The sequence below is a fragment of the Leucopleurus acutus genome, assembly GCF_964270905.1.
Source record: "Leucopleurus acutus genome assembly, chromosome: 17".
In the NCBI taxonomy this organism is placed as follows: domain Eukaryota; kingdom Metazoa; phylum Chordata; class Mammalia; order Artiodactyla; family Delphinidae; genus Leucopleurus; species Leucopleurus acutus.
The window spans coordinates 17,272,820-17,296,321 of record NC_139159.1 but is presented as its reverse complement, the minus strand read 5'-3'; the positions used below and the strand labels follow the sequence as shown (position 1 = coordinate 17,296,321).

Below are 23,502 nucleotides of genomic sequence, written 5' to 3'. Positions count from 1 at the left end.
TTGTCATTTAAGGGTATCCACGATTTGGATCTTGCATTCTTTCTTTCTATTCTGTAATCTCTTAAAAACTTCTTTCTTTAAAAAATGTCTACAGATATATGTACACTCACACATACATTTCCCATGTATTATTCCATAAATTCTGAAATAATAAGTTCAAGCAAATTGTCACAAATAATTTTCCACAGGACAAGTTGTCTGAGATTTAGTAAGCATTTTGTTATGCAAAACCAACAGTTCTGCTAAAACTACTTTCTTTTTCGTTTTTTTTGGCCGCGCTGCTCGGCATGCGGGATCTTGGTTCCCCGACCAGGGATAGAACCCGTGTCCCCTGCAGTGGAAGCACAGAATCCTAACCACTGGACCGCCAGGGAATTCCCTAAAAATACCTTTTTTTTGAAATAGAAGAAATTTTCTTCGGTTAATTGAAAAGCATCAATCAAACGTTCGTTCTAGGTCAGCACAAGTTCCTTTAAATGTTATAATTTCCATGAAGTGAAATTTTGGCACCAATGAATGAAACAATTGCTTTAATTATGGACATTCTACCATCATTAATATCCAAAATTATCTCCAAGGCTTAAAGCCTGAAGTTGACTAAAATAATTTTGGAGTCCAACTTCAAGTTTAATTGAAGTAAACTTACTACTTTTTTTTCCCCCTACAGCACGTATTTTCTTTTGTTTGGAGTAGAAGGCAGAGGTATAGATTATGGAAGGCAAAGATTTATTACGAATGCTATGATCCCCGCCCCCCCATGCCCCTCCCTGCCATACACACACAGAGAAGTATTAGTCTCCTTATTTTATGATTGGAAAATCAATGGACCAGCGTCAAAGTGCCTTGTTGCAGGATCTGGGCTGCAGTCAGAGCCATATCTCAGCTTCTCAGCCAGAACTCAGCTTCGATGGAAACCCTGTCGTTGCCAAAGACTGTGCTGTAAAAGCGAAGCCCTTTTCATTTCTGAAACAAATTTTAAATTCAGGATATTTTCTTCGGAGAATTGAATCTCGAGATTTAAACTACAGGCAAACTTCGGAGGTATTTGGGTTCGGTTCCAGACCACCAAAATAAAACAAGTAACAAGAAAGTTTTGGTTTCCCAGTGCATATGAAAGTTATGTTTACACTATACCGAAGTCTGTTAAGTGCACGATAGCATTATTTCTTAAAAAACCAGGTATATACCTTAATTGAAAAATACTTTATTGCCAAAAAAAAGCTAACCATCATCTGAGCCTTTAGCGAGTAGTAACATCAAAGATCACAGATCACCTTAACAAACAGAATAATAATGAAAAAGTTTGAAATATTGTGAGAATTACCAAAACGTGACACAGACATACAAAGTGAGCAAATGCCATTGGAAAAATGGCACTGTAGACTTACTCAATGCAGGGTTGCCACGAACCTTCAATTTGCTAAAAAAAAAATGCAATATCTGAGAAGCACAATTAAACAAGGTATGCCTGTATATGAAATTCCTTTGGTTTCATTTGTATAAAATATTATTTACTAACAAATGATTTACTAAAATACGTATTTCTTGGTACTTATCATGTAATGACATAATGACAAAAGCAAGTTTAACAGGGATGGAAAAGCCCCCAATATTTAATGCTGAGAGTAGCAATATTTCTGACTATATGTTCATTTAACTGTCAGAATTGTCTTTGTGGTAAATTAAATTCTTCAGAGATTAATAATTAAAATTTGAGTCTCATCAGGGTTGGGAACTTCAACTATAAGTTCATTATTAACATTTTAAGACCATTTGTAAGATCTGTAAAGCAAAACATTTGAAGGCATACTTGGGTAATTTTCAATGTTACTTAAAATTTTATACCAGTAAATAAACTTTCTGTTCACATTTTTAAAAGCCCTTTCTTTATTTGACTAGAAAATACCTAAATCTTCTAGACTGGTCAGAGTATAAACAAAAATTTCACCAAAACCAAAACAAAACACTTCAGAATTGAGAGGCACAGTTACGATGATTAACAGCAATAAAGCTATGATGTGTTTATGGGTCCAACATGTGTTATAATAGCATATTTGAGTTGTATAAAATCAATTTTTCAAATTACATATTTAGCTTTCAGTACTTGGCCATTAATTACTTTCATATTAAAGCATATTTTTATTTCTATTCTTGAGAAGAATTTCATGGGCTAGAAGACATAGTATTAAATAACGGTCTTGAAAAGCTTGTTATTAGTTCTAGCAAAGGAAACAGTACAGAACTGAAACATGTAGTCCAAGTGATTAATGAAGAACCAAAAGTTCTATTTTCAGAGATAAAGATCAAAGAATTTAAGACTGCTTTGATATTCCTTTTTAACAAGTATCTTAGAGTTGGGATCCTTTCCACGGACACTCTACAATGATTTACGGGCCCTAGCATTACGTAATAGGCTGCTTTTCAAAAGTGCACGAGAAAAGTAATTTGAACAAAAATAAATATAACCACTCAGGAAAGAAGGGGAAAGGAATTAGAGATGTTGATCACTTAGAAGAGAAAGTGGAAAAAGAAAAAAAGTAGAGAAGGGAAAAGAAAAGAGTAGAAAAAGGAACAAGGTGAACTATAATCTCATTATTCTTTTTTTAGGGCCTTTCTTGCAATGTTTTTATTCAAGAATGTTGCCATTATGCATAAAAAGTCATAGTAATAATTTAAGTTGTTTAGTTCTACTCTGGCATGAGAATCTTAGTTAGCCATGTTTTCTAGGTATGCACCAAAATGATGTAAACCAAAACTGGTTCTGCCCTCTAAGAATATTCTAGTGAAGTTTCATACTTTTAACTGTAAATTGATTTAGACAACCTGAGCATTCGGAAGTATAAGCAACCAGGTAATGAGTATATTGAAAGAGAACTGAAACTTCTAGGTCAAGGTGACAGATGGATATACATGTTTACCTTCTTCCTCAAATCTCATTGAGATTACAGAATTCACAGAAGAGAATAAGTCTATAACATAGATGAGAAGGCAGGAGTGGGAATCAGCCCAGAGATTTTGAAGATTTTTTTGAAGATTGAAAGCACATGGGATTCTACTGATGGATAAACCAGAATGAAGGGACCATACTCTTTATTTTTTTATAAATTCATTTATATTTTTGGCTGCGTTGGGTCTTCGTTGCTGCGCGCAGGCTTTCTCTAGTTGTGGCGAGTGGGGGCTATTCTTTGTTGCAGTGCACAGGCTTCTCATTGTGGTGGCTTCTCTTGTCGCAGAGCATGGGCTCTAGGCACATGGGCTTCAGTAGTTGTGGCACGCCGGCTCAGTAGTTGTGGCGCGCAGGCTCAGTAGTTGTGGCGCAAGGGCTTAGTTGCTCCGTGGCATGTGGGATCTTCCCGGACGAGAGCTTGAACCCGTGTCCCCTGCATTGGCAGGCGGATTCTTAACCACTACGCCACCAGGGAAGCCCAACACTACCCTTTAAAACATGTAGAAAAGAAGGTGGAATCAGAGGTAAGAGCCATTCTTCTTGGGGTGGGGAGGTCCCACTCAGCACAAACAAGATGAATTTTTTAAATCCCCACCCCTAGAGACAAACTTGTGAACTTTAAAATCAAGGATAAAGAATAGACTAAAACCTTCCAGAGAGAGAAAAACAGATTACCTACAAAGGAACAAGAATCCCCATGAGAGACCGCAGTCTTCTCATCAGCATCAGTGGATACTTGAAGTCTAATAGAGCAGGGGTCCCCAACCCCGGGTATCGGCCCGCACCCTGTTACGAACAGTGCCGCACAGCAGGAGGCAAGCGAGGCCTCAGCTGCCACTCCCTGTCACTCCCCATAGCTCGCATTACTGCCTGAACCATCCCCCACCACACCCAACCACGTCCGTAGAAAAATTGTCTTCCACGAAATCAGTCCCTGGTCCCAAAATGTTGGGGACCACTGTCATAAAGCCTTCAAGTTCTGGGTGAGAATAATTTCGAAACTAGCATTTCTATGTAAGTCAAGCTACTCATAAAGTGTGAAGGCAAGATTTAGCCTTTCAGGGGTATAGAGTTCTGAAGCCTCGTGAGATGGTCCTAAATAGGGTATTGTTTTTTCAATTAAACATGGCAGGTTGAACATATATTTACTTCCTTTACCTTCAAATAAAATTACAGTTAAAGGATTTTTTTAAAAGACAAAAAATATAATGATAAGGAGATTGAGAGAAAAAGGCTGAAAAGAGATGGTCACAGAATTTCAGGACCGGTAAAGCAGAAGATAGGAGAAAACCAAATGTCTACAGGAAGGAATTTCAGCGGGCAAGGTCATTTACAGCACCCTGGAAAGGCCCAGGAACTTAAGGATCCAGATGCTTCCGTCAATGGAATGGTTGACAGTTGGTATAAGAAACAGTTAGAGCCTTAGATGGCTCTGCAGCCAGGCAACAACTCTCTGCAGGGGGCTCCAGATTGGAAACACCAGCAACAACTGAGAATGGAGACTATCTATTCTGAATGGGGACCACCCCCTCCCCAGGTCCCTCGTCCATGTGCTCTGAGAAAACTACTCTCACCCGTTCAGAACAGTTTGCTAGATTCCTCTCTGAGGAAATAGATCATCCAAGAAAATGGCTGCAGGTACCAGCAGCTGTGATAGCCAAGTCCCTGTCCAATCACTACCTTGACCTGTGAGTGCCCATCAGTGCTCACAGAGCTTCCAACCAGCTTCTTCATACTCACTCATAAATAGAAATGCACAGCCCAGTTCAACCAAACATTTGAGGAAAACCATTGACAAAGCAAGAGGGAAACCAAAATTAAACAGAAACAAGCAACATAACAAAACTCAGGCCATAAACACTGCCAGGGTCAGAAGAGATGCAATGATATCAGTCATGAAATAAGAACACAATGTCCTAAAAGAGAACATTCAGAGAATTAAAAGCTCTTGTAAATTAAAAAGTTTGATAGTAGATATATGGTATGAAAACTTGGAAGGTAAAGTTTTGTGACATTTTCCCCAGAAAGTAAACAAAAAAATTAAAGATACAGAAAATTGGAGACAAAAGATAGGACATTAGAGGATCAGTCAAAGAGATCCAACATCTGACATCCAACATCTGGGAGTTCCAGAAAGAAAGTGCAAATAAAACCAGAAGGGAGAAAATAAGCAAAGAAATAACACAATAATATTTTTTAGAACTTAGCACAGGGATTTCAGAAGTCACTGAGTGCCTGGCTCATTAGTTGAAAAAGAAAAGAAGACTCACAACAAAGCATGTTACCATGAAATTCTAGATCACTGAATACATGGACGAATCTACAAGCTTCCAGAGAGGAAAAAAAAAAAAGTAGGTGACATGAAAAGTCTCCGTAATCAGAATGGTATCAGACTATCTAAAGCAACATCTTGACACTGATGATGACAGAGCAATGCCTGTGAAATCCTGAGACAAAATGTTTTCCAAATGAAAATTCTATATCCAATAAAATTATTAATCAAACGTGAGGCTAGAAAAAGGATATTTTCAGACATGCATTATAGAAACATTTTTCACTCTATGCATATTTTCTCAGGAGGTATAGGATGAGATGCTCGAGATAAACGAGAGTTAAAACCAAGAGAGAGGATCCAGGAAACAGGGAATTCAAACCAGGAGAGAGATGACTGGGATGCCCAGAGCCAAGATAAGGGAGATGTAAGCTTGACAGCTGCGCAGCAAGCCTGGAGGGCAAGGAGTAGGAGGGCTGTCACCAAAACAAAACAACCAAAGGAAAAAAAAAATAACAATGAAATTGGGAATTCCCTGGCGGTCCAGTGGTGAGGACGCAGCGCTCTCACTGCCGTGGCCCAGGGTTCAATCCCTGGTCGGGGAACTAAGATTCCTCAAGCTGCACAGCGTGGCCAGAAAAAAGAATGTCAATAGAATGACGTATTTCAATGTATTCAGAGGTCTTCAAATTGGTCAGAGAATTTGGAGATAAATAAATGATGAGTACACACAGCTCAGGTGTAAAAAACAGTTACAGAGGTATAAGACAAACACTGAATATTGGTTTAACCAAAAACCGATGCAAATACGCTGGAAGAACCGGGGAGAAGCATCTGTATGGGTGCAAGCTGTGTACTTATGGAGGGTGGAGGGGGAACGTGCAAGAGACCTAAAATGTCATCCTATATAGTGGGGGATCACTAATATAATACCTCACACTGAAAAATAACAAACAGCAGCATAAGTATATTTTAAGTAAGTATAAAAATCAGTACTCGAGAAAAGAGATGAGAATCGCCTTTAGGGAGCAGTGTAATATTATTATTCCTAATTTTACACTTCATGTAAATTGGAAAAGCCTTGCAGCCATTCACTGGAAACAACTCAGGGACTGAATATAAAAATTGACAATGGGCAGACCTTATAGGACAACTCCAAGTCACAACCTCTGCAGCAATGAGTTTAGAACGCCGAACTAAATCCCCGCAGTTATCTACCCAGAATGGGTAGGACTTGGTCGATGATTGCCAACATCCCTATTTTTGGTCCCTACTTCCAACTCAGGACCAACCAGAGAAAGCCAAATATGTTCTCCCAAACAATCACATAAGATGCCCGCTGCTGGGCTTCCCTGGTGGTGCAGTGGTTAAGAATCCGTCTGCCAATGCAGGGGACACAGGTTCGAGCCCTGGTCCGGGAAGATCCCACATGCCACGGAGCAACTAAGCCGGTGCACCAGTGCTACTGAGCCTGAGCTCTAGAGCCCACGAGCCACAACTACCGAAGCCAGCACTCCTGGAGCCCGTGCTCTGCAACGAGAGAAGCCACCACAATGAGAAGCCAGCGCACTGCAACGAAGAGTAGCCCCCGCTTGCCGCAACTAGAGAAAGCCCGCGCGCAGCAGCGAAGACCCAATGCAGCCAAAAATTAAATGAATAAATTAAAAAAAAAAAAGATGCCTGCTGCTAGTTGGCCAGCCTCAGCTTCCTCATGCCAACAATGTCCAATCAGAGAGCACCTGAAGCCCTAGTTTTTCACTAGAAAGCTTTCCCGCTATGAACGTCTGCCTGCACCTCTGCCAAACACAAGTGATGGTGGCTGACTCCCTTGCTATAGCAAGCGCTGAATAAACAGCCTGTTTGTTTTTCTCTTTTGAGTGGTCTTCGTTCATTTCCACAACAACAGCACAATGAATGGCTGTGATAGAATTATACATTACTGTATAGAAACGCAAATGAACAAGTACAGCTACTTACACGAACATGTTGAAAGAAAAAATGGCAAAGAATACAGAGTATTTCATTTAATTTCCTTAAATCAAACAGAAAGATATGCTCCCAGCATTGGCAGATTGGCTGAGTTGGGGCACTCGTTCAACGCCACCTACAACTCTGCCTCAGCCTCCACCTCCTGCACTTATGAAGCCTAAAGGTCACTGAGCATACAGGGCTAGGGTCCCCCCAGGTCTTTGCTGAGACTGCGTCTAGTCCTGGGCATGCGCCTGGCCTTCTGGATTCCCTGGTTTACTTCAGAGTCCTTCAAAGCCTTAACCCGCCATGTACCTTCCTCTCCAGGCTTTTCAGCCTGTCTGCTGTCCCTGACCCCAGGCAGACGTAGGTAATGTTTTTAAAGCCCTTAAGAGTTCAGAAGGGGCAAAACAAAGGCAATCCCTGAACTGAACCCTCAGGGAACTGCCAGACAGGTCAAAACACACCACCCACGATCCCGAGCACTGTAGTGGCACTTGCCGAAGCATCAGGCCACAGCAAGGGCACAAGTCACTTGTGGCCTTAAGCCGGGTAAGCAAACACACCAAAATCCTCCTACCAAAATTTAGTAGCCGCTTTCTTCATTAAGCGTGTCCCGGTTGTTTTAAGTTTTATTAGATTTGTTTCAAAAAGTTGATTCTAACAGTTTTTGTCAGCTTACTACCTGCCTCAGAAGAGGGACGGCTCTTTGGATCTTCCTACTCTGCCATTTGTCACTCTCTATGTAACCTTTTGAATTAAATCTTAGAAATGGAGGGCAGATTAGTGGTTGCCAGGGGTTGCAGGAATGATGGAGAGTTGAGTGGCAGCAGAAGGGATCCTCAGTGTTGGAGTATCTTGCCTGTGGTAGACACACGCCCCTACACAAATGATAAGCTTTTTGGAATTAAATACACACACTGCACACACATGGTACATGACTGGGGAAATCTGGACAAAATTGGTGAATTATATCAATGCCAATATCCTGATGGTGATATACTATAGTTTTACAAATTGACATTGGGGTAAGCTGGAACAAGTGTACAAGGGACCTCTCTTATTATTTCTTACAACTATATATGAATCTATAGTTATCTCAACAAATTTCAATTTAAAAATTCAAAAGATTCAGATTAAAATGAGGAAGTACAAGGAATACAATTAATTACCCAATTTATTTTGCTTTTCTTTTTTATGCACCCACAAGTTATACGATAAAAATCTATGCTTACATAAATCTGTAACAGCTCTTTTAATTAAAGTAAAATAAAATTCTAATTAAGAAAAAACCATATTATAGTATAACTGATAGTGATGTTTTTAGTGGCACATAAAATAACTAGGCATCTTACAGTTAATATCAACTTAGATTTGATGACTTAGGGTATGTTTGGAATGAGGTTGACCAACTGGTCTGTTTTGGCTCATGCCATCGGCTTTGGCACTAACCATCAAAATGTCTGCAATACACATGGTGACAGTAACTAGTGGTGTAACAGGACAGACCGAGTCAGGAAACATTATCCACATTTCTATTTATTATACGTATAGGACAACAACTTCAGGAACAATGAGAAAGTAATGTATAAAACTTTCATAAAGAAATACAGATTACAAAATAGTCATTTAACTTTTTAAGCAAATGCTTAAGCATTTTCATGCATTTGTTAAATAAAGCATACATAACTCAAAATGCTAAATAATTCTAGTTTTTGACTAAATCCTCTAGTTTTTGACTAAAGCATTTTCATGCATTTGTTAAATAAAGCATACATAACTCAAAATGCTAAATAATTCTAGTTTTTGACTAAATCCTCTAGTTTTTGACTAAATCCTCAAAATGCTAAATAATTCTAGTTTTTGACTAAATCCTAAAGAATATGTTGGTGAAAACTCAAAACTGTCTAATAAGGTATGCATGATCTTGTTTATTTAGTATTTATCACAGTCGTCAAAATGATCATGGTTAAAGTGGCGGGTGTGGTGGTGGTGGGATGAACTGGGAGACTGGGACTGACATGCATACACTAATACGTATAAAATGGATAACTAATGAGAACCTGCTGTATAAAAAAATAAATAAAATAAAATTCAAAAAAAAATGATCATGGTTAAAATCCATTTAAGCATTTACGGAATACCATTTAGGCCCGATATCTATCTAACTAAATGAAAATATCAGAGAAATGGATATTTATTTAAAACCATCTTTGTCAAAGTTTTAACACTAGAACAAAAATCCAATGTACCTAAATGAGACACAAGCTATTCTTAGTAGTAGTACAAACTCTGTCCTATGGGTATTACTATTTTCAAGTTTTTTCCTTTATATGAAAGTACCAAAAGAAAAATGTAAGTATAACTCACAGATTACTTTGTATATTTACCATTCTATAAGCAAATATCTTAGTAATTAATATATTAAGGCCATAAATCAAATCATTACCCCTTATGTCAAAGGCCTATTCACTGATTTAGAAACTTCACTTTTATGTGTGTCATGGAGTTGAAATCAGCCCACAGACACAGAATAGGTTAACAGCAATATATTTTTTCTCTTACCAGGCTTTCACCTTTTTATTGGAACAGGGTTTGGAGGTAGGAGTTTTGAAAGCACTAGGGTTCAAAAAATTAATTTTTTTATCAGAGTGAAAGATTCTTAAAGAATACAATGATGGTATATAATCTTGCTCGTACAGCACAAATCCTCATATTAAATGACTGTGCCGCAGAAAAATACTGTAATGCTTTAAACAAAATTTTAAGCTACATTAAACACCACCAAGTTTCACGCAAAATGCAGGAATCAAAATGTTTAACTGCCGTCTTATCGGGCTCCACAAACACACTCAGTCTTCATCATCCGAGTATATCAGCTTCAGCTTCTTCATAGTCCTCCATCTGTCTTTCAACATGACGCTTGTTCGGTTGTTGAATTTATAATGTGATAGTATTTTAGACCAATTTCCCTCTCCGTATTTCTTCACGCCAGATCTCAGATTGTTGTCTTCTTCCCAAAGCCATGCCTTTTGATGAAAAGTAAGATAGTTATTCACAGAAACAATTATGTTTTTTCAATTGAGGTATAAATGACAAATAACATTTTATTAGTTTCAGGTGTACAACATAATGACCCAGTATTCATATATATTGTGAAATGATCACCACAATAAGTCTAGTTAACATCCGTCAAAAGTAGATAAAACGTAGAAGAGTTATTCACAGAAACAATTCCTTAAATAACATATCTATTATAAATACAACTTTTTTTATCAGTATCATGTTACAATTTCTTAACGGTGGAAGAAATTCTGTAAACGTATCTTAGATTTCTGTAAGATCTTATTGTGGTGATATTGTCAAGGGTCCTGACTATGTTACTGTTCATTTTACATGAACACACCATGGCTCAGCTGCCCAAGATCAGACAGCTACAAAATGACGGAGCTAAACACAAACCCAATTCATCTGACTTTAAGCCCACACTGTCTCTTAAGATGCTTTTCTACAACTGTTAATAGATTAGAGATATGTAGGATTCACAAATACCGAGAACTTATGAATATTTAATTCTTCCCTAATGAACTCAGTGAAAACCCTGTTCTGTCTATGTTGGGCAAAGTACACACACACATAAAACTCAAATCTTCTCTAAAACAGATTTTTGAGAACTAACACAAACTAGTTAAGAAAACACTATTTTGTTTTTGGAGAAAATGACTGAAGAATTTTAAAAGTCAAATTCATTATTATACACAGAAAAAGATTGCAGACACCTGGCATTTGCTATAGGTGACCAACTAATCACCCCTGCTGCTGACATGCTGAGGAGCAATATGATCACCTGAGTGATTATTTACTGTTTCTGAACTATGAATATCTCCCCGCTGACTCACATTTGCTTTAAAATCCACTCATCATCAGTCACAAGAAGCCAAATGCTGTAAGATTTCACTTACACGAGATATCTAGAGGAGTCAGATTCCCAGAAACAGAAAGCAGAATGGTGGCTGCCAGGGAATGGGAGGAAGGGGGAAATGTCTTATGAGTAGAGTGTTTCAGTTTTGCAAGGTGAAAAAGTTCCAGAAGTTGTTGCACAACAACGTGAATGCATTTAATGCCAGTGAATCATACACTTAAAAATGATTAAGGTGGTAAGTTTAATGCTATGTTTTACTACAAATAAATAAATTTTTTAAAATGAGCAAAGGACTTGAGTAGACAATTCTCCAAAACAGATATACAAATGGCCAATAAGCACTTGAAAAAAATGCTCAACATCACTAATCATTAGGGAAGTGCAAATCCAAACCACCAGGAAATGTCACCTCAAACCCATTAGGATGTCCACCACCAAAAAAAACTAGAAAATAATAGGTGGTGGCGAGGATGAGAAACTGGAACTCACGTGCTGTTAATGGGAATGAAAAACTGTGTGACTGCTAGGGAAAATACTATGGTGGTTCCTCAAAAATTAAAAGTACCATGTAACCCAATTCTACTTGTGGGTATATATCCAAAAGAACTGAAAGCAGAGACTTGAGGAGAAATTTGTACACCCCTGTTGATAGCAGTATTACACATAATAGCCAAAAGGTGGAAGCAACCTAAGTGTCCACTGATGGAGAACTGCATAAGCAAAATGTGGTACATAAATACGAGACATTATGCAGCCTTAAAAAAGGAAGAAAACGCTGACACGTACTACAATGTAAATGAATCTTGAGGACAAGTGAAACAAGTCAAACACAAAAGAACAAATACTGTAGGATTCCACTTATACGAGGTACCTAAACAGTCAAATTCAGAGACAGAAAGTAGAAAAGTTGGTTGCCAGACTTGGGGGGAGGGGTGAATGAGGAGTTACTGTTTAATAGGTACAGAGTTTTAGTTTTGCAAGATAAAAAGAGCTCTGTAGGGCTTCCCTGGTGGCGCAGTGGTTGAGAGCCCGCCTGCCATGCAGGCGACACGGGTTCGTGCCCCGGTCCGGGAAGATCTCATATGCCGTGGAATGGCTGGGCCCGTGAGCCATGGCTGCTGAGCCTGCACGTCCGGAGCCTGTGCTCCGCAGCGGGAGAGGCCACAACAGTGAGAGGCCCGCGTACCGCAAAAAAAAAAAAAAAAAAAAAGAGCTCCGTGGATAGATGGTGGTAATGGTAGCGCAAGATGTGTTTAATGATGCTGAACAATACATTTTAAAATGGCTAGGATGGCAAATTTTGTTTTGTGTATTTTATTACAGTTAAAGAAAAAAAGAATCCAGCTCAGCTGTCTGATACACTATCAAAGAGAACCTCCAGATGCTTGTAGACAAACGTGAGATGAAAACTATCTTGTGTATGGCTCAGGGCCATAAGATTGGCAGTGTCCATCATTATACCTCTTGTGGGTCTGAGCCGCCACCTATCAGCAACTGTGCTGCCTACAAGGGCACGGCTAATCAACCTCTAGACAAAGACATTTTTTTGTGGTATGGAAAAAAAAAAAAGATAATGTATTTCAGGACACAAGCAAAAACTGTGCCCTTAGTACTATTCTCTTTTGTCTTTTGCTTTACTTGAAAAATAAAAAATAAAGTCAATTAAGAGAATCATAAAAACCCTAGCCATGCCCACAACTCAAGATACAAACAGCATACAACAAATTAAAATGCACCAATCTTTTCTTTCCATAAGGTTAAAAAGTTTATATTACTTATACTTCAAAAATTGCGTATCATTTCTAGTGCCTTTTAGAGGAAAAAACAATGCTTCAATAATGCTTTAAAAATGGTATTTACTTACACCAATGGAATCCTTGGGTTTAGTGCTATGTCAGTAAATGGCAGAAGCATTTTACAGTTTCTGATCTGTTGAAATGTACACATTCCAGTCTAGTTTGGTCTATTTTTAAAGCCTGATTTGGTGTGAATAATCAAGTAGAAAATCTAAACTTGGATAATATGTAGTGAGCAACTACCTTTCACTGGTCCAGATAAATCATTTCAAAGACCTCTATTTAAAAAAAAAAAAAGACCTCTATTTTAGATCATAAATAGTAAAGTCTATACTTTTGTTTTTTAATTTTTGACTGCACCCCACGGCATGTGGGACCTTAGTTCCCAACCAGGGATCGAACCTGTGCCCCCTGCATTGGAAGGCAGAGTCTTAACCACTGCACTGCCAGGGAAGTCCCAGTAAGTCTATACTTTGGAGAAGGAACTGTTTCTCGCAAGGCCCCGGGTAAGCTCTAGGCTTGCTCTACTGCTTTCCCCATCGATGACTTGGTGACTCAGAGGGGTGCCCCTACTTGCCCCCTTCACTTTCCTCAGATGACGGGGAGCCAGAGCTAAGGGCTCATCGCTTTCCCATGATGCAAGACCTTCAGATTGGCTACTTTGTTCAGGAATATGGAGATCTTAGCCTGTGATGCTGAGGAGGCTGCTGCAGGCCCAATGGTGCCAGAGACTGAAGTGTTCCAGAAACCAAGAACCATAGTGGTGCCCAAACAGAAAGAAACCCTGTGTGTGTCTCTGAGACTAGAACCCGCCAGTTTTCTAACATTTACTTTCTGCCTCAGAGGAAAGATATAGGAAGCAAACATAATCACATAAAATACTAACTTTAAAAAAGCAGCTGGATTTAGAGACCCGATTCCCAGTCTTCACTGTAAACCACATATTTCTGTGGGCTCATAACTGAATATTATACATTGGCACCATCCAACTCAGGACATTTCTTCCCACAGGCCAACTGGATTCTTTCCCCTAAACAAAAAGTTTTTATACTGAGCAGACGCTGTGTCACGACTGTGGTTGTGCAGTTCTTATATCCTCTAAACTTCACAGGTTCATAAAACAGGAAAAAGTAAACTACCAGTCTGAAAGCACAGCCCATTCCCCCCATTGTTTGCAGTAATGTGTGGAAGTTTTAAACAGTGTGCCCTTGTGTTGCTCAACTCTAGCTGGCCCACCAACCCAGGTTCCATGTTTAAACATCAACCGATTGTGAGAAGGGGCTTTGGAAGAGCTTTATAAACTGAAATATCCTTCCATTTCATCACTCAGATTCCTAAACAGGAGTTGGGAACAATGCTTTTTCATCTTTCTTATCCTCTCTTTTTTCTCTTACTGTGAAAAATAACAGGCAACCTCAAGTCACACATTGGACCCACTGCCTGCTGAGACAGGATTGTGGGTTTCTTGGTCACACCTGTGTAGGTGCTCAACGTAGTGTAGACATGTTTTAAAATAAAACATGATGTATATTAAAAAATGATATCATTTGTAATTTAAAAATTATTGTATCATGGGCTTCCCTGGTGGCGCAGCAGTTGAGAGTCCGCCTGCCAATGCAGGGAACACGGGTTCGTGCACCGGTCCGGGAAGATCCCACATGCCGCGGAGCAGCTGGGCCCGTGAGCCATGGCCGCTGAGCCTGCACGTCTGGAACCTGTGCTCCGCAATGGGAGAGGCCACAACAGTGAGAGGCCCACGTACCACAAAAAACAAACAAACAAACAAAATATTGTATCGTAATTCCCATTACATACCATCTATGGGAAAAAAGTCTTTATTGTAGAAAGGTTCTTACTTTTCTTCTTGAATAAAGTTACAAAAGGAAGGCCTCTTTTCAAACTGTGATGAGGCAGGCAAAAATATCTTTGTCTGTTTAACATACAAATGCAGTGAGAAGAAACTGTGCAAGACTACTGCAATAAACAATTTTAAAGAACCAAAATCTCAACACAAAGTAAGATAAAATCATTTACTCATCTGAAACAAATTATCCCACCAAAAAGCCAACAGTGGAAAGCTAAAAATAAAACCAGACACAGAATTGTTTTTTGACATAGTAAATAGTGATAGATGATATCACCTGTATTCTATGTTATGTAGTTGATATTCCATATTTTGTTTCAAATACAAAAAAGACAGAACCTTTTCTTGATATACACCTATAAATAACACCTATAATCCCATTTAGAACTATTGCCAGAAGAACAACAGGGAAAGATAAAATGTATGAGGCAGAGACTTCTGGATTTTAGACCAACCTGGAGAGCTTGGAAATATCACCCCAGTCGTCATAACAAGAAAAATGGTGAACAAACTGTAAAGTCAATAACTCTTCCTAGATCCATCAGAAAATTAATGTCACAGGGCAAACAGAAAGGTGGATACAGAGAATCATAGATTACTGGAAGCAGAAGGCCAGGAGAAGCAGCTCACAGCTGGGGCCAGTACTGGGAGGAACATTTAACTGTGATGGACAAATTGAGGGAGGCTCATTGTGAACAAGCTTGAGTTAAAAACTCCAGGGGCCCAATCTTAGGGGGCCCACAAACTTGTGAGTTTTCTCTCCAAAAGCCCCACCAGGTTCTCATGGTGAAGATGACAGAATAATCTCCTCCTGCTTCTAGCAGGCGGAAGAGGAAAATACCCATTTCAAAATACATTCAGAGCATTCTGTTCTCATTAACAAAGCCTGCCCTCGGACCTCCCTGGTGGCACAGTGGTTAAGAATCCACCTGCCAACACAGGGGACACGGGTTTGAGCCCTGGTCCGGAAAGATCCCACATGCCGCGGAGCAACTAAGCCCGTGTGCCACAGCTACTGAGCCTGCGCTCTAGAGCCCGCGAGCCACAACTACTGAAGCCTGCGTGCCTAGAGCTCGGCTCTGCAACAAGGGAAGTACCTGCAATGAGAAGGCCGCGCACTGCAATGAAGAGTAGCCCCCGCTCGCCACAACTAGAGAAAGCCCGTGCACAGCAACGAAGACCCAACACAGCCAAAAATAAATGAATTAAATAAGTAAATAAATAAATAGAATCTATGTTAGGAAGATACAAATATAAAAACTTATCAAGTAGATTTAAGTTCCACACTACATCTGATGAACTGATTTTATGATGACAGTAATACAATAATTCTAAATAAATGTCACTAACATCCAGCTTAAGAAAATCTTTAAAATGTGGGTGAACTCTGAATAGGCAAATTGGTCAACAAATCTAAGATGGCAAAATTAAAGATGGCAAAGAGAAAACATTTTATCCTCAAGATTTTTTAGGGTTGAACAGAAATAATGTGAAATAATCACAATTATTCAAGTTATGACTTTAATATCCATTAAGTATTATTTAATTATAATAAACATACCTGTTTTTTTCTAGGTTGATGTTTTTCAGGAGTTAGACGCTGACTATTTAAAACACGTATTCTCTCGCTTTCAGTGGCTTGCCTACTCTTCTCTTTTTTCTTTCTTCCACCTAAAAGTAGAAATGCTGTCATCAAAAACTGTCTCACATTAAAAGAATTATATAATTTTTTTTTTAGCCACACCGTGCAGCATGTGCGATCTTAGTTCCCTGACCAGGGATGGAACCTATGCCCCCTGCAGTGGAAGCATGGAGTCTTAACCACTGGACCACCAGGGAAGTCCCAGAAGAATATTTTAAAGGTTACCATGAAATTCCTATCTACTGGCTAGCTATCTTTTTAAAAGAAGAACTCTGTGTAGTTATTTTCCTTTGAATCTGGAAGCAGCGTGATATAGTACAAAGATCAGTCTTTGAAAATCAGGGGTGTGTGTGTTTCCTTTCCAACCTGGACCTGGCAGAACTGCTCCTGCAAAGGGTGTCAAGAAGAAGGGCCATTCTAGGATAGAAAGCCCAGAGATAAACCCACGCACCTATGGTCAACTAATCTATGACAAAGGAGGCAAGGATACACAATGGAGAAAAGACAGTCTCGTCAATAAGTGGTGCAGGGAAAACTGGACAGCTACATGTAAAAGAATGAAATTAGAACACTCCCTAACACCATACACAAAAATAAACTCAAAATGGATTAGAGACCTAAATGTAAGACCGGACACTATAAAACTCTTAGAGAAAAACACAGGAAGAACACTCTTTGACATAAATCACAGCAAGATCTTTTTTGATCCACTTCCTAGAGTAATGGAAATAAAAACAAAAATAAACAAATGGGACCTAATGAAACTTAAAAGCTTTTGCAAAGCAAACTACAAACAAGACAAAAAGACAACCCTCAGAATGGGAGAAAATATTTGCAAACGAATCAACGGACAGAGGATTAATCCCCCAAATATATAAACAGCTCATGCAGCACAATATTAAAAAAACAACCCAATCAAAAAATGGGCAGGGCTTCCCTGGTGGCGCAGTGGTTGAGTCCGCCTGCCGATGCAGGGGACACGGGTTCATGCCCCAGTCCGGGAATATCCCACATGCCGCGGAGCGGCTGGGCCCGTGAGCCATGGCCGCTGAGCCTGCGCATCTGGAGCCTGCGCTCCACAATGGGAGAGGCCCCAACAGTGAGAGGCCCGCGTACCGCAGGAAAAAAAAAAAAAAAAAAAAAGGGCAGAGAGAATGGACTTGAGGACACGGGGAGGGGGAAGGGTAAGCTGGGATGACGTGAGAGGGTGGCATGGACTTATGAATATTACCAAATGTAAAATAGATAGCTACTGGGAAGCAGCCGCATAGCACAGGGAGATCAGCTCGGTGCTGTGTGACCACCACCTAGAGGGGTGGGATAGGGAGGGTGGGAGGAAGACGCAAGAGGGAGGAGATATGGGGATATATGTATAGCTGATTCATTTTGTTATAAAGCAGAAACTAACACAACACACCATTGTGAAGCAATTATACTCCAATACAGATGTTAAAAAAATTAATTAACATAAAAAAGATGTACAATATTGTAAACCTTGACAATGTAAAAGTAGGGTATAGAGGACAGCAGTGAGAAGGCAGAAAACGTGGGTAGAAGAAAAGTGAGGTGAAGGAGTGGTAATTTCCTCCTTTCACATTATAGGGAGTCAGGAGGTATTATCTAAAATCAAATAAAATATAGCAGTATATTATTTCGAGTTATAAAGACAACCAATAGTAGATTTAAAACTAATAAAACTCTGGAAGTGAGTATTAAAGTTCCTAGTTTAAGAGCAATTGTTGAAAGAAATGCAAATACAAACATATTATTTAGAATTTATATTAGTACCAACCAGAAGTAAAAAATAAACTTTTAAAACAGTTATATCTGCTATAATAGGGCAACACAAGGTATCCCTGCGGTGATGCAACTACTTTATATCTTGGTTGAATCAATGTCAATACACTACTTGTGATACTGTACTACAGAATTGCAAGGTGTTGCCCAGTTATATTCTTAATTCTTCCAAAGATTCTACCAAGTTAATATATTTACTTTCTTTTTCCCCTTTCCTGAGGTATGAGTGGCAAATAAAATTGTAAGATGTTTAAAGTGTAAAAGAAAAAAAAGGGCAGAAGACCCAAACAGACATTTCTCCACAAAAGACATACAGATGGCCAAGAAGCACATGAAAAGATGCTCAACATCACTAATTATTAGAGAAATGCAAATCAAAACTACAATGAGGTATCACGTCACACCAGTTAGAATGGGCATCATCAGAAGAAAATCTACAAACAGCAAATGCTGGAGAGGGTATGGAGAAAAGGAAACCCTCTTGTACTGTCGGTGGGAATGTAAACTGATACAGCCACTATGGAGAACAGTATGGAGGTTCCTTAAAAAACTAAAAACAGAATTACCATATGACCCAGCAATCCCACTACTGGGCATATATCCAGAGAAAACCGTAATTCAAAAAAACACATGCACCCCAATGTTCACTGCAGCACGATTTACAATAGCCAGGTCATAGAAGCAACTTAAATGCCCATCGACAGACAAATGGATAAAGAAGATGTGGTACATATATACAATGGAATATTACTCAGCCATAAAAAGGAACGAAATATTACTCAGCCATAAAAAGAAACGTCATTTGTAGAGACGTGGATGGATCTAGAGACAGTCATACGGAGTGAAGTAAGTCAGAAAGAGAAAAACAAATAGCGTATATTAACGCATATATGTGGAACCTAGAAAAATGGTACAGCTGCCCCAGTTTGCAGGGCAGAAATTGAGACACAGATGTAGAGAACAAACATAGGGACACCAAGGGGGGAGAGTGGGGCAGGGGGTGGTGGGATGAATTGGGAGATAGGGATTGACATATATACACTAATATGTATAAAATAGATAACTAATAAGAAAAAAAATATGTGTTTAACTAAACTGAAGTATAATTCTGACAAACTTTTTGATAGCAGCAGTAATTAGGTTCTGTAATAGGTCAGCTTAAATATAATTCCCAAGATCCTTAGTTAACTTTAAAATCTAGTATAAATAGTAAGTATAATTTTGGATATCTGGGTAATTTCTAAGTAAGACAGGATGCTCAAACATAGGTCATGAGGTATAGTCTGTATCTAGCTTTACTTCTTTTTTTTTTTTTTTGCGGTATGCGGGCCTCTCACTGTTGTGGCCTCTCCCGCCGCGGAGCACAGGCTCCGGACGCGCAGGCTCAGCGGCCATGGCTCACGGGCCCAGCCCCTCCGCAGCATGTGGGATCTTCCCGGACCGGGGCACGAACCCATGTCCCCTGCATCGGCAGGCAGACTCTCAACCACTGCACCACCAGGGAAGCCCTCTTGATTCTTTTATGCCTTTAAACGTCATCTCACCTCCTAGTGCCTGCCTTTTCATTATCTGTTTAAAAAAGGAATAATATTTACCTTATACAATTGTAATTTCTTAATATAATGTTTAAGGAGTATTTGACACAGTGTAAGAAGTAAACCCTTCCCTCTTTCCCTCTTATTCACAGTTTAGTAAGACAAGAAATAAATGTATATGCAACTCAAAAGAAACAGAATGGTAATTATTGAAAGAAAATTGTGTGTACAGTTGACCCTTGAATAACATGGGTTTGAATTATATGGGCCCACTTATACACGGATTTTTTTTCAGTAAACATAGTACCTGTATTTTCATCTTACAGATCTTTAAGTGTGGGGAAGAGTTTGTGTTCGATTAGCGATCACAATATGTGGAATCGAAAGAACTAGCGTTTGAGTTCTGATTCTGCTAACTGTTTTAGCTTCCTGCCCTCAGGTGAATCACTTATCAATTCTTTTGTTTTTGAGGCAGAGATAGCAGGATGCATTGACTGCACAGGAGTCGGTGCCCCGATCCCCATGTTGTTTAAGGGTCAACTGTATAGAAAACCTAAAAGAATATACACATAGAATTAAAAAGGGTTTAGCAAGATGGTTGCATATGAGATCAATAAACAAAACTCAACAGTGTTTCTGTACATTAGCAACAGTTTAAATATTTAACTAAAATAGTCAAAAGGTAATATTTACAATAGTAATAAAATATTTAACATTCTTAGGGATAAATCCAGCAAATGCAGTCAAGATCTGTATGTAGTAAATTATAAGCTTTACTATATATATGCGTGTGTGCATGCACATATACAAGTTATAAGAATATATATACGTAAGACAATCTAAATAAAGAAATATGCTTTTTGTTCATGTAGAGGAAGACAATATAATTGTGTCAGCTGTCTCCAAAATTGTCTACTAGGACTTCCCCAGTGGCGCAGTGGTTAAGAATCCGCCTGCCAATGCAGGTGACAGGGGTTTGAGCCCTGGTGCTGCAGAACAACTAAGCCCATGCGCCACAACTACTGAGCCTGCACTCTAGAGCCCACGAGCCACAACTACTGAGCCTGCATGCTGCAACTACTGAAGCCTGTGAACCTAGAGCCCACGCTCCGCAACAAGAGAAGCCACCGCAGTGAGAAGCCCGCGCACCGCAACGAAGAGTAGCCCCTGCTCGCCGCAACCAGAGAAAGCCTGTGCACGACAACGAAGACCCAACACAGCCAAAAATAAAATTAATTAATTTAAAAAAACGAAAAAAGAAAACTGTCTACTATTACAATGTAATTTTAAATCAAAATTTCAACAGGGTTCTTTGTAGAATTTAACAAGGTTATTCTAAAATTATGTATTAGGAGAGTTAGTCCATCATGGGCCCTGAGCATCCCTTCAGTTCTTGCTGAATGTACAACAAGGCTTACTCATTCCCTGATACTAAACAGTTTCTACAGTTAGTCAGGAACCTAAATAGGTCAAGGGAACCACGGTCTGGCCACCATGTAACTAACTCTCCTGGGGAAGGCAACTGGATTATTTGCTACGTTTTGCTTGCTCCTTACTCGAAAAGTGCCCTTGGCCCCAGGTTCCTCCTTGCAGTACAACCTACTGCCTGCAGAGCATCTACCTGGGCCCACTGCACTGTCTTTGGGACCTGGCGAGGGGAACCAGCACAACTACGCTGATGCCATATGCTGTTGCTATCTGTTGTGCTGTAATAAACCGTCTTGTTCTGACCCAAGTCTTGTTGTCTACTTTTGGCACCTATGGAGTGGTAGCAGCTTCACTGCTTGCAATCTTCTATAAAGTGGTTTTCTTCCCCCTGACAATATGGAAGACCAAAACACCAAGAATACTCAAGATACTCCTAAAGAATAACAGAAAGATGAAGGAAATTGCCCTATCACACACTGAGTTATTACTAAACTACAGTAATTGAGACAATATGGTATCAGTGCAGGAACAGATCATATATGTTGGTGAGGTTAATGGAAACCACACCAGTTATTTTGAACAGAGATTTTCATATTGGGAACTGTTCTAACAGGTGCTAGAGGACCAAAAAGGCAAAAATAAATTAACGGAGATTAATAATTAAGAGAAATTCATATATAGGTGGAGATTTCAATACTTCTCTCTCAGTAATTAGTGAACAAGAAGACAAAAAATAAGCATGCATACAGAACACCTGAGAAGCACTATGAATCAATTTGACCTAATTGACATTTTATAACACTCCACTCAACAATAGCAAAATTCACATTCTTCTTAAGTGCACATCAACAGTCACCAAGACAGACCATATTCTGGGCCATAAAGCAAATCTTAAATTAAAAAAGAAAAAGAAAGAAATCCTCAAAGCATATTCTCAGGTCGGAACCGAATTAATTGGAAATTAATTAGACAGGTATCTAGAATATCCTAAAATTTTTGGAAATTAAACAAAGAGCTGCTTCTTCTTCTTTTTTTAAAAAATAAATTTATTTATTTATTTTTATTTTTGGCTGCGTTGCATCTTTGTTGCTGCACGCGGGCTTTTCTCTAGCTGCGGCAAGAGGGGGCTACTCTTCATCGCAGTGCACGGGCTTCTCATTAGGTGGCTTCTCTTGTTGCAGAGCACGGGCTCTAGAAGCACGGGCTTCAGTGGTTGTGGCACTCAGGCTCAGTAGTTGTGGCTCGTGGGCTCTAAAGCGCAGGCTCAGTAGTTGTGGCGCACGGGCTTAGTTACTCCGCGGCATGTGGCATCTCCCCAGACCAGGGCTCGAACCTGTGTCCCCTGCATTGGCAGGCGGATTCTTAACCACTGTGCCACCAGGGAAGCCCAAATGAAGAACTTCTTAATAGCCCAGAAGATCAAAGAAAAAAGTCTCAAGGGAAATAAAAAAATATATTTTGATGAAAATGAAAATATAACATAAAAATTTGTGGGATGCAACTAAAGCAGTAATTAAAGGAAAATTTATAGCATTAAATGCACATATTAGAAAAACTTGGGCAACTATGAAGAAAAAGCAACTCATATACAAAGGGGGAAAAAGTCAGGTTGATGTCAGATTGTCCACAGCAGCGCTCATAAAGTCAGAAAATAATGGAGCAAAATCTGCAAAGTTGTAAGGAAAAGTATTTCCAAAGAATACTACATTTAGCCAAAATTTTTGTGCTAATTTCACCCATTACAGCTGAAATCAATCAGTAGTCTAAAGTTGAAATTTAGTTATAGAGGCAAACTGACCCAACCTATCAAAGCAATTCATATTATTTATTCTTCATTTTGGAGGAATCATATGGCTTACTGATATATTTCTTATGAAACAGCATTTATGTGAAGTTCATTGGATCCTTCAGTTTCACCTTCAAAAAGTTAAATGTAAATATATTTTAAAGTACATATGTAACCTCATCACATTTTTATAAATTTTTATTTGCTTTGATTCTATCTATTCTTCCATTGAGGCAGTCTATCTATCTCAGTATTTAAGGACATGGGCTCTGAAGTCAGAAATGTCTGATTTCAAATTCTGGCTCTGGTTCTGTTCATGACCTGTGTGATCAAGGGCTTTTTACACTTAACCTCTTTTTGTCTCAGCTTCCTCATCTGTAAAATGGGAGTGATTAAAAATAAAAAAAAGTACTGATCCAGATTGTTTTGAGGATAGAGTTTATAGATAAAAAGCTTTTAACTCAACTATTAATCATTTCACTGAATGCTGATTAGACTTTTCTGCATAGAAAGCATTTAAGTGATTTTTTTTTCAATTTTTCTGA

The 23,502-nt window shown here is 39.1% G+C and overlaps 1 protein-coding gene across 2 annotated transcripts in view; it reads right to left on the bottom strand.

Moving 5' to 3' along the window:
• Window positions 1–9,108: 9,108 nt before the first annotated feature.
• Window positions 9,109–23,502, bottom strand: part of TERF1 (telomeric repeat binding factor 1) — a gene marked incomplete at its 5' end in the record, with an annotated part of 39,314 nt that continues 24,920 nt past the window's right edge. For both annotated transcript variants that reach the window (XM_082858941.1, XM_082858942.1), the window contains 2 exons: window positions 9,109–10,216; window positions 16,331–16,440. In XM_082858941.1, the coding sequence (XP_082715067.1) occupies window positions 10,040–10,216; window positions 16,331–16,440 (287 nt within the window). In that variant the 3' untranslated portion in view covers window positions 9,109–10,039. The remainder of the gene's footprint in view (window positions 10,217–16,330; window positions 16,441–23,502) is intronic.